The sequence below is a fragment of the Monopterus albus genome, unplaced genomic scaffold, assembly GCF_001952655.1.
Source record: "Monopterus albus unplaced genomic scaffold, M_albus_1.0 scaffold16.1, whole genome shotgun sequence".
In the NCBI taxonomy this organism is placed as follows: Eukaryota; Metazoa; Chordata; class Actinopteri; order Synbranchiformes; family Synbranchidae; genus Monopterus; species Monopterus albus.
The window spans coordinates 1411742-1426788 of NW_018127896.1; the positions used below are offsets into that span (position 1 = coordinate 1411742).

General features: G+C 40.7%; 1 protein-coding gene across 1 annotated transcript in view; it reads right to left on the minus strand.

Moving 5' to 3' along the window:
* Positions 1-12118: 12118 nt before the first annotated feature.
* Positions 12119-15047, minus strand: part of gypc (glycophorin C (Gerbich blood group)) — a 6868-nt gene continuing 3939 nt past the window's right edge. The window contains exons 3-4 of the mRNA XM_020592263.1: positions 13594-13635; positions 12119-13099 (exon numbers count right to left, since the gene is read on the minus strand). Of these exons, the coding sequence (XP_020447919.1) occupies positions 12900-13099; positions 13594-13635 (242 nt within the window). The 3' untranslated portion in view covers positions 12119-12899. The remainder of the gene's footprint in view (positions 13100-13593; positions 13636-15047) is intronic.

Here is a 15047-nt window from a genome sequence, read left to right on the forward strand (position 1 = left end):
TCTGTCAGAGGGACTGCTGGGTTCCTGGTCTCCTCCCTGAACGAGGCCCTTCTGCCCAGTTACTCAGTTTGGTCAGATACTGACTTGAGGAAGAGTCCTGCTGGTTTCAGACTTTTTCCACTGGGAACACTCAGAGCTTTAGACATTGTTTTATTTGCTGTCCTTATCTATGCCGCACCCCAGTCTGTGCCATAACGAGGTGCTTGGTTTGTGTCCTGACATGCAGTGTGAACTGTGGGACCTTATATACATACGTGTGTCTTTCTAAACTGTCCAGTCAGCTCAGTTTGCCACAGGTGGACTCCAGTGAGGAAGCACCTGAGCACAGTGTGAAGTCACAGCAACTACGTACAGTACGCGTGTGTTTACATTTGGTTGCTCTTGGTGCTTTGACACGTCTGCAAAATGATGAGAGGGTACCAAACATGGGATAGCAATCGAGTCGAAACTCTCAGACATCTAAGGTCTCAAATTAGCATCGGGCTACTGACAAACACAGGGATAAAGGATGTAGATTAAGAGCTGATTAAAGGTCACAGCCACTGGAAATTACAGGCCTGGTGCAGTCATGTTGTTTTCCATGTCAGGCTAGTCTGGAAGGGCTCGGACCTGTGGCTCACCCTTCAGCTCTGGTTAGTGGTGAAAGTCCAGCAGCCAGAGGAGACAGGCTGCAGCTCTGGTTAATAGTCACATCCGGGCCAGGCGTGTCCTGGTAAATTTGTGGCAGATGTTGGTGAATTTGGATGCAAGCGGAGGGGAATGCGGCATCAGGGGGAGTGTGGCTGCTTTGTATCAAACTGTGGAAAGCAGGAGTTAAAACAGCTTTTCAGGAGCTTACCTATTTCAGAGGGTTTCAGTCCCCTAATCTTATTTCTTTTAGCCACAGATCTTGAACACTGAGGCATTGATTCAGTAGAAGAGGAGAATCTGGTTGGTGGCCTGACCCTTTAAGTAAAGCTAAGGCTTTACCTAACAGATAACATACTGCCCTTGAAAATGGCACCTAACTTTGTCCTCTCAGGTGTCACTCTCATTCATGTTGACCATGTGCTTACCACTGGTACTCTGCCTGTAAACCAAGGCTCAGTGATGGGAAATACTTTAAAGTGAGAAGAATCAAACTGGCTGCAGTAACACTTACTGTCTGAAAATCAGGCACTCGGCCTAGATGTTCAATCAGTGCACATGCACAAGAGAAAGCAGGCAAGGCAGATTTAGTGTGAAACGTTTCCTGACTCAGAAAAAGATGCATGTTAATAATTATTCTTCATTTTCTCCAATCAAGTTTGGTATGGTAAGAATCCAACTTTTTGTGGTATAAAACCAAATAATCAAACATCTCTTTGTGTCTTTTCATATACCAGTGCAGTAAAAGTGCTTTATTCCACATTCTTGAACTACAAAGTATCTTGTTTTATTTAGAAAAACTGAAAAAGTTCTGGAAAAAACAGACAAAAGTCAGAGAAAAACACATTTCAACACTCGAACTATGGCCTTTGATTTGTCCTTTTGCAGCCCGTGTCAGATATCTGTGAGCCGATGAGTCACTGTGAGATGGTGGGGATTTTGTTTTCATGACCTTCACATTAGTCATTGTTTATAGGATCAGGCTGCAGAGGTTGACAGCTATATAGAAAAAGGTGCCATAATCCTTAAACAAATACCAGTGGTATACAATAACCAGGTGTCTAAAAGGCTTAAAGTTGTATATTATTGTAGCCTGACACTGTTAGGACTGGAAGGCCGGGATAATGGGGACTCAGTGAGCACCAGACGAATTCAGGAAATAGGACTGGTTTATTAAGGGACAGGGAAGAGGGAAGGCAGGCTCAACAGCTCCATCCGAGCCAGTTTGACTGGGCGGCTGGATGACCACTGGGGATGATGCGGAGGGAGGACCAAGACAGCTGACGAGACAGAGCCCTCAGTGGAGGCAGGCAACAGGTAAGTGGAGGACACAATCACAGGCTGGGCGCAGGATCCGGAAGCACACAACTGGTACTAAGTAAAAGGCCCGCGATGAAAATGTAAAAGTATGTAATCAGAAAAATGTCCTTAAAGTATCAGGAGTAAAAATGTTCATTGCAGAGAAATGGTTCCGGTCAGTGTTATCATTAGATTACTATCACAGTCATGCCAAAGCAGGGTTTTAATCTACTTTACCACTTTTCCAAATTAGTGCTTGGTTCAACTACAACCTGAACACAATCCTTTCTTTACATTGATCATTTAACACTTCAAACACCACAAATAATCTTTTTCCAAATGTCTTTTGCTGTAGAACGCTCCAGTTAAACCGTTATCTGATGCTTTGCAGTAGAAACAAGTGAAATGTCATTACTCCTTACTTGTTCTAGGAAGACAGTTTCAGACTAAATAAAGATAAAGATAAGTTTTGTGTCAACTGTAGTGCTACCAGTTATTTCCCTCTCGTGAAACGGTCTGGACCTCTGACCTCAGCCTCTTACCCTGTACTTTAACCTAACAGGAAACTTCTGGTCCTATTTACACCACACATGCACTCACACAACTGAACATTAGCGCTTGTTAAAGCAGCTGTGGTGGTGGCAGCCGGCTTGTTAGCAATTTGTTTGTGGAGAGAGTTATCAGGCAGGATGCTGCACGTGAATTTGGATATGCCTTTGATCTGTGCTGCATGCAAATCACTGTCATAAGATATTCAAATCATTGTGTAATGTCTCTATAGCCGCATGCGTAAAGTCTAGTGTTGAAGGCATCAGTGTTTTTCCTGTCTAGCTGTTTGGTTGAAGGCACAATATCATTATGGATACTGGCCAAATACGTTCCCCTCATCTTAACTTTAACACCATCATAAGGACATTAGCTTCACTTGTAAAGAAGTGTAAACAGCAGAGTAGAGAGGCTGGACTAAAAACAGTCAGGGAGGGGGGCAGCATTGCTGAGAGACACCACATCCTGTCCTGTGGAACCCTTTAGTTTGATAAAATAGTTTTTTACTTTTAGATTCCATCCTTTCTTTGAGTTATTTAACTCAGTACAGCAAAGGGTTTGTTCACATCTGCACATACACTCATAAATACACACAGTTCAGCACAATCAAAGAGGCTCAGATGCATTAAAGTATCACGTGCTGACAAGCAGCTTGAACCCTCAGTCGACTTCAGATTCCTGAACTTTAACAAATGAAGCTTTATCATCTCTGGAGCAGATGAAGATTGTAGGAGTAGGAGGCGTTATTTATTTTTCCAGTGATTTGTGATCTCTCTGCACGTTGCTGCTCCCAGGCTGCGTGGGCTGCATGCGAATCATTTCTCTTCTAAAGCGCTTTGGTGTCAATGTGTAAAGTCAACCAAACTGATGTTGAGGTTCAAGACAAATGAGAAGTTTCAAAAATGCAACACCCATGTTTACCAGCGACAGCGAAAGGAGGATATTTGTCTAAGACAGAGTTGTTAAATTCTCTGTTTTCCATTACAACAGCTGCTTCTGACACTGCAGCACATGTTAGCATATTTAATCTTGTCCTAGCACAGCAATTATAACTGACAAAGTTGACCTACAAACCATCCAAAGCATATATTTTAAGAACACAAGTAGCTGCAGATCAAAACATCTGTACTGAAGCTTCTCTAATACAATTGTGATGTTGTGTGGTAACATGTCCTTGTTTGCTTGGACACATGTGCCTTCAGTTTCGGTGACCTGGGTTCAATTCCCAACTTATGAAAACAAGTTTCTACTGAGAGGAACAATAACATTTTTGGAAATGTTTGGTCCTATTTAAACCATGACTAAAGCTTTCAACCAGTTTGAAACTTTAACCAAACTTTTACATGACAATATCTAAGGACTTTTTCACATACTGAACAAAGACTGCTGTTTTGTACAATATTGTCGTTGTGTAAACTGCGGCCAATCTGGCTTGCAGAGCAGTGGTGGAGGAAGTACTCTGATTGTTTACTTAAGTAAAAGTAGCAGTACCACAGTGTAAACATATTCTGTTACAATTCAAAATGTTACTTCAGTAAAAGTACAAACGTATTAACAGAAAATATACTTAAAGTACAAAACGTAAAAATGCTCATTATGCAAAATGGCACATTTTACACTGATGTACATCATATTATTCCATTATACTTATTAAAGTGTGTACATCATAAAGTTGCAGCTGATAAAGGTAGAGCTAGTTTTAACTACCTTATAAGCTTATAATGTGATTTACTGCTGGGCAGGACCGAGGAACATGGTTTTATCTGGAACACTGAACCATGTGCTGGACCGCTGAGTCTGCAGCAGCAGAGAGGCCTGCTTGTCATGTGGCAGTGTGACAGAATACCATACGATACCATACCAAAGGTGCATTATTTAAGAATGTCCACACTAGTTGGCACTGCTGTAATAAGTACTGGTGCAGTACTAGGTTCATTTGACAGAAACAGATGATTAGATCATGTGATAGCTCTATAGAAGAGGCACAAACTCACACTACGGAAAAGCAATGCTTTAGAAAAATATATCTCAAAACCACTTCAAATAAAACGGAAACATTCTGGATGAATGACTAGACACCACTAACAGCAAGTATTAGCTATGTCTTATTGAGTGAACTGAGCCTCTAAGTGGAGCAGTTACAGGCTCCAGCGTCAGCAGATACTACAGCAGTGCCCTTGAACAAAACACTTAACTTCCTATTAGCTGTGTAGTGGCTGTGTCGGTATACTGGGCAGCTCCCGGTAACTGTTGGAGAAAGCTGTGGCCACACTGGGCAGTTCCCAAATGATAATGTGTGCAGCTTTATGAAACTGAATCACGGCATTGTTGAGAAAGAGCAAATGTGCCCAGAAAACCTCCCCTGGATAAACAGGGGTTGAATAAAAACCTCATTGCTGACCTGGGAAGTGGACGTTTGTTTGCAAGTATTTATTTGCAAGAGCTTTCAATCCATCATCCTGCTATGTGACTAACCAAGCATGCTGGGAAATGTTTTCGTCAGCAGCAATCTTTTCCAAACCCTGAAGTTTTGATGACTCATTCCAGGGCAATATAAAACCTTCTGGAAAATAAAACTGGCATTTTTGGTAAGGGATGAAATGAAAAAACCAGAGGTGCTCCTCAGCCTTCAAAGCACAGCATTCTTTAAACCCAACCAAAAGTACAAAAAATTCAAGTTGGACCACTTTTGTGCATTTGTCTTTTTCAGAAACTGATTTAATTAAATCAGATAGATAGTTTAAATGTCCTCCAGGAGGAAATTCTTTCCACACTGGGTTCATACATAATATAAACAAAGTGGGACGTACAGACTTATACATGGTTTACATAGTTTTCACAGTAAAGACAAAGACTTTTGTTTTTAGAAGATGTTGCTTATTCAGAGCTCGGATGGCTGTGGGGACAAAGCTCTTACTAAAACAGGCCTTTCTACACATAGGAAGTCTATAGTGACAGCCAAGGGAAGGGGGGTAAAATGCTGGTAAAGTGGGGAGTCTGGGTCATGTGTAATTGTGAGTGCTTTGTGGATCAGAGAAGTGGTAATACAACTAGATAATTTGGGAGTGGGAATGCTAATAAGCTTACTGGCTAAATGGGTTATCTTTAAGAGTGAATTCCTTTTGGGGACTGTAGGCATATGGAAAAAGCATTTAAAAATTGAAAACATGTTTTTCTAGTACATTAAACACAACCAAACTGCTTCGCATTAAGTTGACAAAACATCCCTGTAAAATTTCCCAACTCTACAAAGAACTACAAACATGGAGTCTTAATGACAACAAGCTGTTACTTTCTTCTACCAGCTCATTCAGGCAGTTTGTCCTGGCTGACCTTGAATGCAGCGTGACTCATTCTTTGATTTTGGTTTTATTTTCTGTGGAAAAAATGTTTGAAAACTTTGGCAAGGTGCTGGATCCACAATCTGAGCCAAGACGTGGAGGAAGCTGGGCCCGTCAGTGAAGTACACACTCCCCTCAACCTGCCCCGTCAGAAAAAAACCTCCCACAAACACTGAAAAAGCTTCATTCGCACGCAAAGTTGCTGCTGCGTAACCATGACCTGAACCTAATTCTGTACTAAAACCAAGTCTTAACCCTCAGTGAAGTTCTGATGATGCACCACAATGTCCTCACGCCGTAGAAGGGTCCTCACAACTATGGTTTCCAGCCAAAATGTGTCCACACCAATGTAGAAAGATGTGCACATACAATTTACAGTTCATGTGTGTGTGTGTGTGTGTGTGTGTGTGTGTGTGTGTGTGTGTGTGTGTGTGAACCCCAGATGAGTAGAGAGGCCAGACGCACCCAGGCACAGTGTGTGTTTGTGTGTGTCTTTTGGCTGGATTGGGGGGTGCACACACATACAGTACACACACTTAGGAGCAATGTGACCATGGCTTGCCATGAACTCAGTCACCCTTTCAAAATAAAATCTGAGGATTTAGGAAGTCATCGCCTCTGTTTTTCTGCTCTCAAATAATTTGCTTGTTTTTACTTGTCCAAACTTTCTTTTCCAGGACGAGACTCAAAGTCAAGAATGCTCCAGACACATCTTGTTTAACAATACCAGCAAGGAGCAAATGATGTGGCTTCTTACAAGGATGTCCAGCTCATGTTTTGATAGAATGTCTTATCCAAAGTCTGGACGCTTAGCTGAATAGTCAGACCTGGTCTCACACTTTATCAAGGCCAAAAGCTGGCAAGAGAAGAAATCCACTGTATGCTTTACACTGTAAAGCATACTCTGCTACAGCTAGCATGGCACATGGCTAGCATGCCATCAACAGCAGGCCACAGTACACTATACAAATTCTTATCAAACACTTTCTGCTGCTTTTGTTGGGCAGTTATATAAACAAGAGTCCATGTGTTTGTGTCAGATTTGGACCAAATGCAGCTCTATGCAAAGTGAATCAGGTGAGGTCATCATTTAAATGCATGGTTAACTAAATCTAGTGTGACTTAAACAAGAGGATTTTACAACATTAATCTGCTGCTCTCTTGTGTCCTGGAGGGGCTTTGTCTTATTTATTTTAGAAGAAGAGGGAAATTGAACATTTCTGCAAGCTTGATAAAAGTTCAGCAGCGATGGAAAACAGGATGAGGCTGCAGGAAATGAGCAGACCCCACAACCACGCTCAGTATCAGGTTAAATAAATCACTTGTTAAACACACTATCGTGCTGTATTTTCACATTCCAGTAATGATCTTGTGGGACCTCCGGGTGGGAAACTCGACCCTGCCAAACCTCCTCTGGCAGAGACTGCTCTCCTGGGAAATTCACAAATTCACATTCACCCTTTGATTCCTCCAAACAATTTCAGCTCATTCTTTCCTTGGCCACCGCAGTGCTGTTGTTATTGAGAACATTGTTAACTCATAGCTCAGCACTCAAATTGATTCGACAAACTGTGAGCTTGTGAGTCACAGATGAAATTTCCCACCTTGGCAGCGTTCCGGGCCCCTTTGTCCCTCAACTGTTTTAGCTTTAACGGACGCTGTTATGAACTTGTACTGATGTCTTCACCTGCTCCAGCTGACTCAAAATAATAGTAATAATGTTGTCATGCATGCAGACTCATAAACTAAAAGTTAATAAACCATCAGATTACTTGGTTCAAGGATGCACGCTGTACTCTCTCAGCCAGTGTGGGTCAAACATCAGCACATCAGCAGCTGATTGGAGGCAAGACTAAATCCTGAAACCTGGAAAATCCCAAGAATTTAAATCTACTCTGCCTAATCTCGTTTCAGCCTTCACATGCTGTCAGTATTTTATTACTGTAGCTGGTGGTGCTAAATCAAGTTATTACAGATGTATACAGTCTTCACTTATATATAACAGGTGTATTGTTTGACAAGAACAGTAACAGTCACCATGCAGTCAGTGAGTTATGCTGAGCTACGACCTGAGTGTTATGGTTGAGTCCCCCTCACCAGGGGGGTGAGGGAGAACTGAGGTAGGACTCAATGTGCAGACCCAGGTGCTAGTGAAAAAAAAAGGTGGTTTAATGGGCGTAGGCAAAGAAACAGAGGCATTATACAGTACTGAACCAGGGTAGGGCAGAGATGACTGAGGAGACCAGGATAAGCAGATGAGTAGACAGAACAATGGCAGGAACCAGGAGAGTTAGAGGATCTAGGATGGACAGGTGAGTAGAGAGAACAACCAGGAGGATTAGCAAATGCCGTCAGGGAAGCAGAGTAGCGAACAAAAAAGAAATCAACAGCATAGGAACTGTCAGCATTGAAATCAAATTACGCATGCCTAAACACATGGAAACAACGTACAAAAGAAAACCACAGTGCAGGAACTGTCAGCGTGGAAATCAAGAGACGTATAATACAAAAAAAAAACACGTAACCAACGTACAAAAAGAGATCCACAGCACAGGAACTGTCAGCGTGGAAATCAAAAAGACGTATGACACATACCATGAATACAGGCATGTCCAGCGATGACGGAGCGTCTGCTAGAGGTTTAAATGAGGAAGGGCAGTAATCACCAGAATGCGCCTCAGCTGTGTGCACTGACAAACGAGTCACTAATTACCGGATGTAACACAGCTGAGGCGCAGATCCCGCAGGTCAAGAGAGAGAAAGGGGGAAGAGAGCCAGGCTGCAACAAGCGGACCTGACACTGAGCCCCTTTTATTTTGAAACATTTGCAGTTCCTGCTTGGATTATCTGCAGAAAACTTAAAGTGCCCATTGTATGTTCATTTTGATTGTTTCCAGCCATTTAATGTTTAATCTTGGGTACCTCTAGATTAGCGTTGCACCCTTCATAACTCCAAATAGTCTGTAATTTTTTCAGAGTGATAAAACCAGTGAGCCTCTTCCTAAAAACCAGAGGACAGTTCACGAATGGCCACAACTCCTGCTGCCGGTGTTGTGTTGCAAGTGGACAGCACAACGAACCGTGACCGCATTAATTAATATGAATTTCTCCTCCATAGATAGGTAAACAATGGTACATGTACCAATGAAAAGACATTTGTAACACTCTAAACAAAGCACCAACAATAACATCATGGATCGTTAATCTGTTCCTTAACCAACAACACATCACATGCAGCAGACATACTGGCTTAAAGCAGTCAAGACAAACAGGTACTGTGCTCTGTGGGGAATCCAGCCTCGATGAGTGATCACTCACTGCTGTGGGGGGCTTCAATGGCTGGCTCCTTGTAGGTTAGACAAGGTCAGGTTAAACAGGGAGTCCCTGTACAGGACGATTCCTGGACATGCAGTAACCTCAGGCCCTGTGCTTTTCTCCACATCCTCTGGTCACAGTGCAGAAGCAGGAGGGAAAATATATCCACAAACTGCAGTGGAAAAATTCCACTTTTACAATGGCACAGGTAGATGTCTTTTTAAAAAAATAAGCTTTATTGAAAACATGCATAACAAACAAGACAATGTAACATTCTGCCAATATGGTGGGGGCATAGGTGGATGTCAAGCAAAGCTCATGAACTGGCAATGGTCTGGATTTATGCCCATTCAAGGAAATCCTTAAACTATCATGTAATACTTTGTTTTGTCAAAAAACAAGTCTTGCAAGCGGGAGTTTGTGAGATGTATATAAACTGAGCTGCTTCTGCATAGAAATACTAGAACATACGCATACCTCCTTTTTTGATCTTTAGGTCATTTAAGATGAGAATTCGCCGTTGTAACATTGTAGATTAGTCAATGAAACAAGAAAAAGCACCATGGGCTTTTTAATGAGTCTCAGGCAAATTCTGGAATGAAAAGAAGCAGTTTTTTTCTTATTTCTGTAGGTTTCTAAAGATCAGCAATGTAAAACTACATTTCCCTTAGAAGATAAAGCAGAAAGTGTAAAGCTGGCTTGGATGCAATTAGTTATACTGTGAGCTAAACTTGAACCCTGTATTTGTAATTTATATCTATTTAAATTTGGGAAAATCCATTCATTAAAACCAAATTAGGTAATAGTCATTCCTGTTTCCAGTGCACCCATAAAAATCCAGACAATCGTCACTGTAATAATTGTCAGGCAAGCTCTCGGTTAAAATCTCAAAAATGTAGCCTGAGGTTTTTATAAATAGAGGAAACTGAAAACAAATCATCACTATTTTACGATGTTTAGCCATTTAAAATCAACATCAGATTTTTTTGTTTTTTGCTTCTAAAAGGACTGTGCTGATGGATTTGTCAAGACAAAGTGATTTATTCTGCAGCTTGCTAAAATGCTAACACCTGTTACTGTTTTAATATTTAGAGCTTCCAAAATGCTTAATTTGCTTTAATGTGCTTAATTTTCTGCCAATGAGATGCTTATAAGGCTGATCTGTTGTGCAGGTGTGTGTTTTGTTTAAAGGCAGCTCATTAACAAGTGTCACAGTTTTCATTTGTGGCGTTTACTGGCCGATTAATACACAGACATTATATTTACTCTTTCAGAATGTGTGTTTAAATATTTAATCAGGAAACATGAACAGACTCCTGTGATGAAAAACATTAAATAATACTATATGTGATCAAAGTCACTTTTCTCTCTTTTTTCCTGATCTTGTTTTCATTTCATCTTCCTCATCCTCCTCTTTTCTCCTCTCATTGCCTCCTCTTCATTTCTGCCCTGTTAATTGTTACTGATCATAAACTGACCTGAGTACTGAAATGTTTTGTTTTCTAACAGCTGCTCTTTGCTGTAAAGCCGAGTTTGGCCCCATCCGCCAGCCAGTAGTGGTATTACAACTGTTAGGCTTCAATGAGCAGAAAATTAAACTAATTACTGAATTAAAGTGATCATTTATTTCCTCGTTTCCTTTATCATATGTAGCTACTTCATTTACATGGGGGGTGAGAAAAAACAGAATGAATATACGGAAAAGCATCTTCAAATACTTTAGTTTATATCTAAAAATTCTTCTCATCTCAACATATTTTAGACCAAAAAATTCTATTTGAAACTTCGGTTTTAAAGCGACTTTGAAGATAAGTCCCTGAAGTCTTTGAAAACATTTGAACATCTACAATGAATTGATATGTGCTTTTATCAAATGCTCTTTTGTTTTTGTTTCTTCATTAGTTGCTTTGCTTTAGTTTGAGTTGTGATTCAGTTCATCTCATCATAATGTCCCTGCAATTACCAGAAGTCCACAGTGACTCAGACCTAAAACAAAACCCAGACACCTTGGGAAGACCCTTGTATCCACCCCGGCTGAGAGAAGGCCCAGAGGGACAATCAGGCATCAGGGTGGAGGGCAGAGCAGTGGAGGAACACACACGCTCACACATTGTGATTAAAGTCTGGCTGCGGCAGCAGGACTTATTTGATGGAGCTGATCCCTGTCAGCAAATGGTTTACAAGAAGGGATTACTCAGTGGGACTAGAGCAAGACAAACAAACATCTTTCCACCCTGTCACTGCTTCTTTTTTCACCTTCTGCAGCTTGTTGACATCTTGTTGCTGATTTGTTCCACATCCCATTGCCATCAAGTTTTGCAGCTCCACTGACTCCAGTTGCTTTCAGCGTGTTATCTTAAAAATGCCATCAGCATTTACTTTTTCTCACCATTAGTCCGCTGCTGTGATTGTTGTGCTGCCATCAGCATCTGCAGCAGGAGAGTAGAGAGTTTCTCAGGATGCGAGGCTCAGATTTCGAAAAGGGGACGTCTGTCAGTACGAAGCTCATTTGAACTGTTTTCTAACATTAAAATGATTCTTATCTCCCTGGTGGACTTTGTAAACAGATTGTTTTTCATGTTCACAGTTGTGAATGTGAGACTTACTGCTATTTTATTTTTATCTTGATGGAAATAATTATATTTGGAAACTAGACTTTAATGTAATGTTTCAGTAACTCCAAACAGTTACCATTGTTGATAACTGTACAGTTTACAGGGTGGGGCTGGCACTGATGTGTATTGTAAAGTGTTCATATACTGACAGACCTACTACTGTGGGCTATAAAATTAACTTTGCAATTATTCTACTGATTCTGTGCATTTCTGAGTTGTAGACTATAAACCATCCAGTAATTTTGCACCAGTTTAAGTACCTCTAAAAGGCCAGTATAACCAGTAAAATGTATTAACCTAGTCTGCAGTTTTCACTTTCAGCCACTAGATGGAGCCATTAAACTGAGGCACAAAATGCAACCAGGACTAAATGTCAAAAGCGTAAACTTTATTCTTAGAGTAAAAGTATGTGTATATAAGTAAAACTACTCGACGCATTTTAATCGTTAAATGTATAATCAAAGATGTATTCTTCTTCCACACTTGTTAAACTATAGAAAACAGTTATTGCAGCTACTGTTTCTTTCTCTGTTTCGTCTAAAAGCACTTTCACTCTATACTTTCTAAGTGAATTTCAGGCTCTGCTCATAAACTCTCTCATCCAGATGTTTACAGACATGATTTCTTCTCAACAGTGTGGTATTAAAATATGTCAACACATTTAAGATGCCACTCTGGTAGGTTGGTTAGCTTGGCCTTGCAGCCTCTTTGGCAGAAAGTTTAATATGCTGTAAAAATCTAATATATCTGGTGTAGGAGTCACAGTGAAAGTTTAAACACCAGCAGCGTCTGCGTCAGCAGGTGCAGCAAAGAAACAGAGATTTATGACTGCATATTTAAAGGGACATGCCAGAAAACTTCAATTTAAGGCTGTTACTCCTAAGTGTTTGTAGTTATTTTAAACTACACTGAGCCTGATTCTGGGAGGCCACTGTGAGACAAGTAAAGTGTTGTGAAATCTTAGCTTGTCCACATTAAGTTGAGACGTCTTATTCACCTCTGTGCCGGTGTGCAAAGTTGCTCTGTGCAGCTTTAAGAAGCGGGTCATGTTTGGAAAATAACAACCCTGGAAGATTTTCAGTTTCACTGTAACAAATCTACAAAGCTCCCGACTGCACATCTACTGTACATTTACATTCGTTGCTGTTGTTTTCCTTCATTCCTCATCTTTGCTCTTCAGTGGTTCCTTGATTTGCAGGGCCGCATTAGAACCGACAGACTCATCGTCATGGTTGTCGACATCATTGTCGTCGTCGTCCATCTCATTGGTGACGTATGTACCTTTCTGTCTGGTCATGCACCACATCAGCACAGCTATGATGCAGAGGAGGACCAGCAGCACTGCACTGACAATCCCTGAGGGGGAAGCCATTGAGAGTGAGAGCAAGAAAACCCATTTAAAGACTGAATTTAGCAGTTTTCTGCAAAACAGAAAATGGGGTTTTATTTCAATTCCATCAACTAATGTGTCAGTCAGGAGTTTCTTTTCCAACATATTGATGATAATAAAACACAGATAAGGTCTGTTATTAATCCAGTGGTATCCTCAAGACTTTTACATTTTTAATCCCTAAACATTACAAAATATATCATAAAATAGAAGGAATTTCTGTTTAATTCTGATCAGGTCAGATTCATATTTATGAATGCAAAATCTGAAAAACGGAAAATTGGTCCTCATATACAAATTGGGATTGGTATAATAACATTTAAGAAAGGACAAACTGCGCAGCAGAGGTCAGAGCTAGTTGAAAAAGACTAATTAAACTTGATTTAACTGTATGTTTGTTATCTTTTAGCATTATTACAGCACATGGTGTAGTCTGGAAGAAGTCAAGTTAAATTCTTACCTCCAACTAAGGCTGCTAAATCTGCATGGTCCATGTGGCTGCCTGTGAAGACGCACAAGAAGCAAAGGCATCATCCATGTGGAAAAAGTGAAGAACAGTGTCAGTAAACGCATCACAGAGCTTCATGAAAGTGGTGGATGCTATTGGAGGCACAAAAGGTTTAATGTTTAATGTCTGTACCTGTCCAGTCAGGTTGTGTGTCTGAGGAAAACAAAAACAAATACCACAAGCACCAGCAGGATGGCTGTCTAAATAGGACAAGTCAAATTTTCCTGCAGGAAACTATCAAAAATGTTACAAATGCGTAAGTAACAATGTGTACGTACTTTTTAAAGAACTGCACACGAAAAATCGATTTTAAGCATTTGTAAAATGTGTTTTATGTGCAGTTTGTGCAGCATGCATTTGTGAACAGCATGACACACACACAGAAATCGCTTGTTACAGACAAAACGTTAAACACGCATTTGTAACATTTTTGATAGTATTTTATCTCCATAGAAATCTTTTGAAAAGTTGGGTTTGACATTTGTGTTAGTCTATAGATTTGTGTAGAATGTAACCTCCACATACAGCTCATGTCATGTGAACACATGGCAGCCTATTTATTTATTTATTTATTCTTAACACAGAATCCAACCATGCATGGTGTTCAAACAGCCTCAGTCTCTTGTGGAGCTGCAATATGTGCAGAGGCTGGTTTCACTCTGCAAAAATACATAATGTACAGTGGGTACGGAAAGTATTCAGACCCCTTTAAATTTTTCACTCTGTTATATTGCAGCCATATGCTAAAATCATTTAAGTTCATTTTTTTCCTCATTAATGTACACACAGCACCCCATATTGACAGAAAAACACAGAAGTTTTGACATTTTTGCAGATTTATTAAAAAAGAAAAACTGAAATATCACATGGTCATAAGTATTCAGACCCTTTGCTGTGACACTCATATATTTAACTTAGGTGCTGTCCATTTCTTCTGATCATCCCAGAGATGGTTCTACACCTTCATTTGAGTCCAGCTGTGTTTGATTATACTGATTGGACGTGATTAGGAAAAGCCACACACCTGTCTATATAAGACCCTACAGCTCACAGTGCATGTCAGAGCAAATGAGAATCATGAGGTCAAAGGAACTGCCTGAACAGCTCAGAGACAGAATTGTGGCAAGGCACAGATCTGGCCAAGGTTACAAAAAAATTTCTGCTGCACTTAAGGTTCCCAAGAGCACAGTGGCCTCCATAATCCATAAATGGAAGACGTTTGGGACGACCAGAACCCTTCCTAGAGCTGGCCGTACGGCCAAACTGAGCTACCAGGGGAGAAGAGCCTTGGTGAGAGAGGTACAGAAGAACCCAAAGATGACTGTGGCTGAGCTCCAGAGATGCAGTCGGGAGATGGGAGAAAGTTGTAGAAAGTCAAAGAAAGTCAACCATCACTGCAGCCCTCC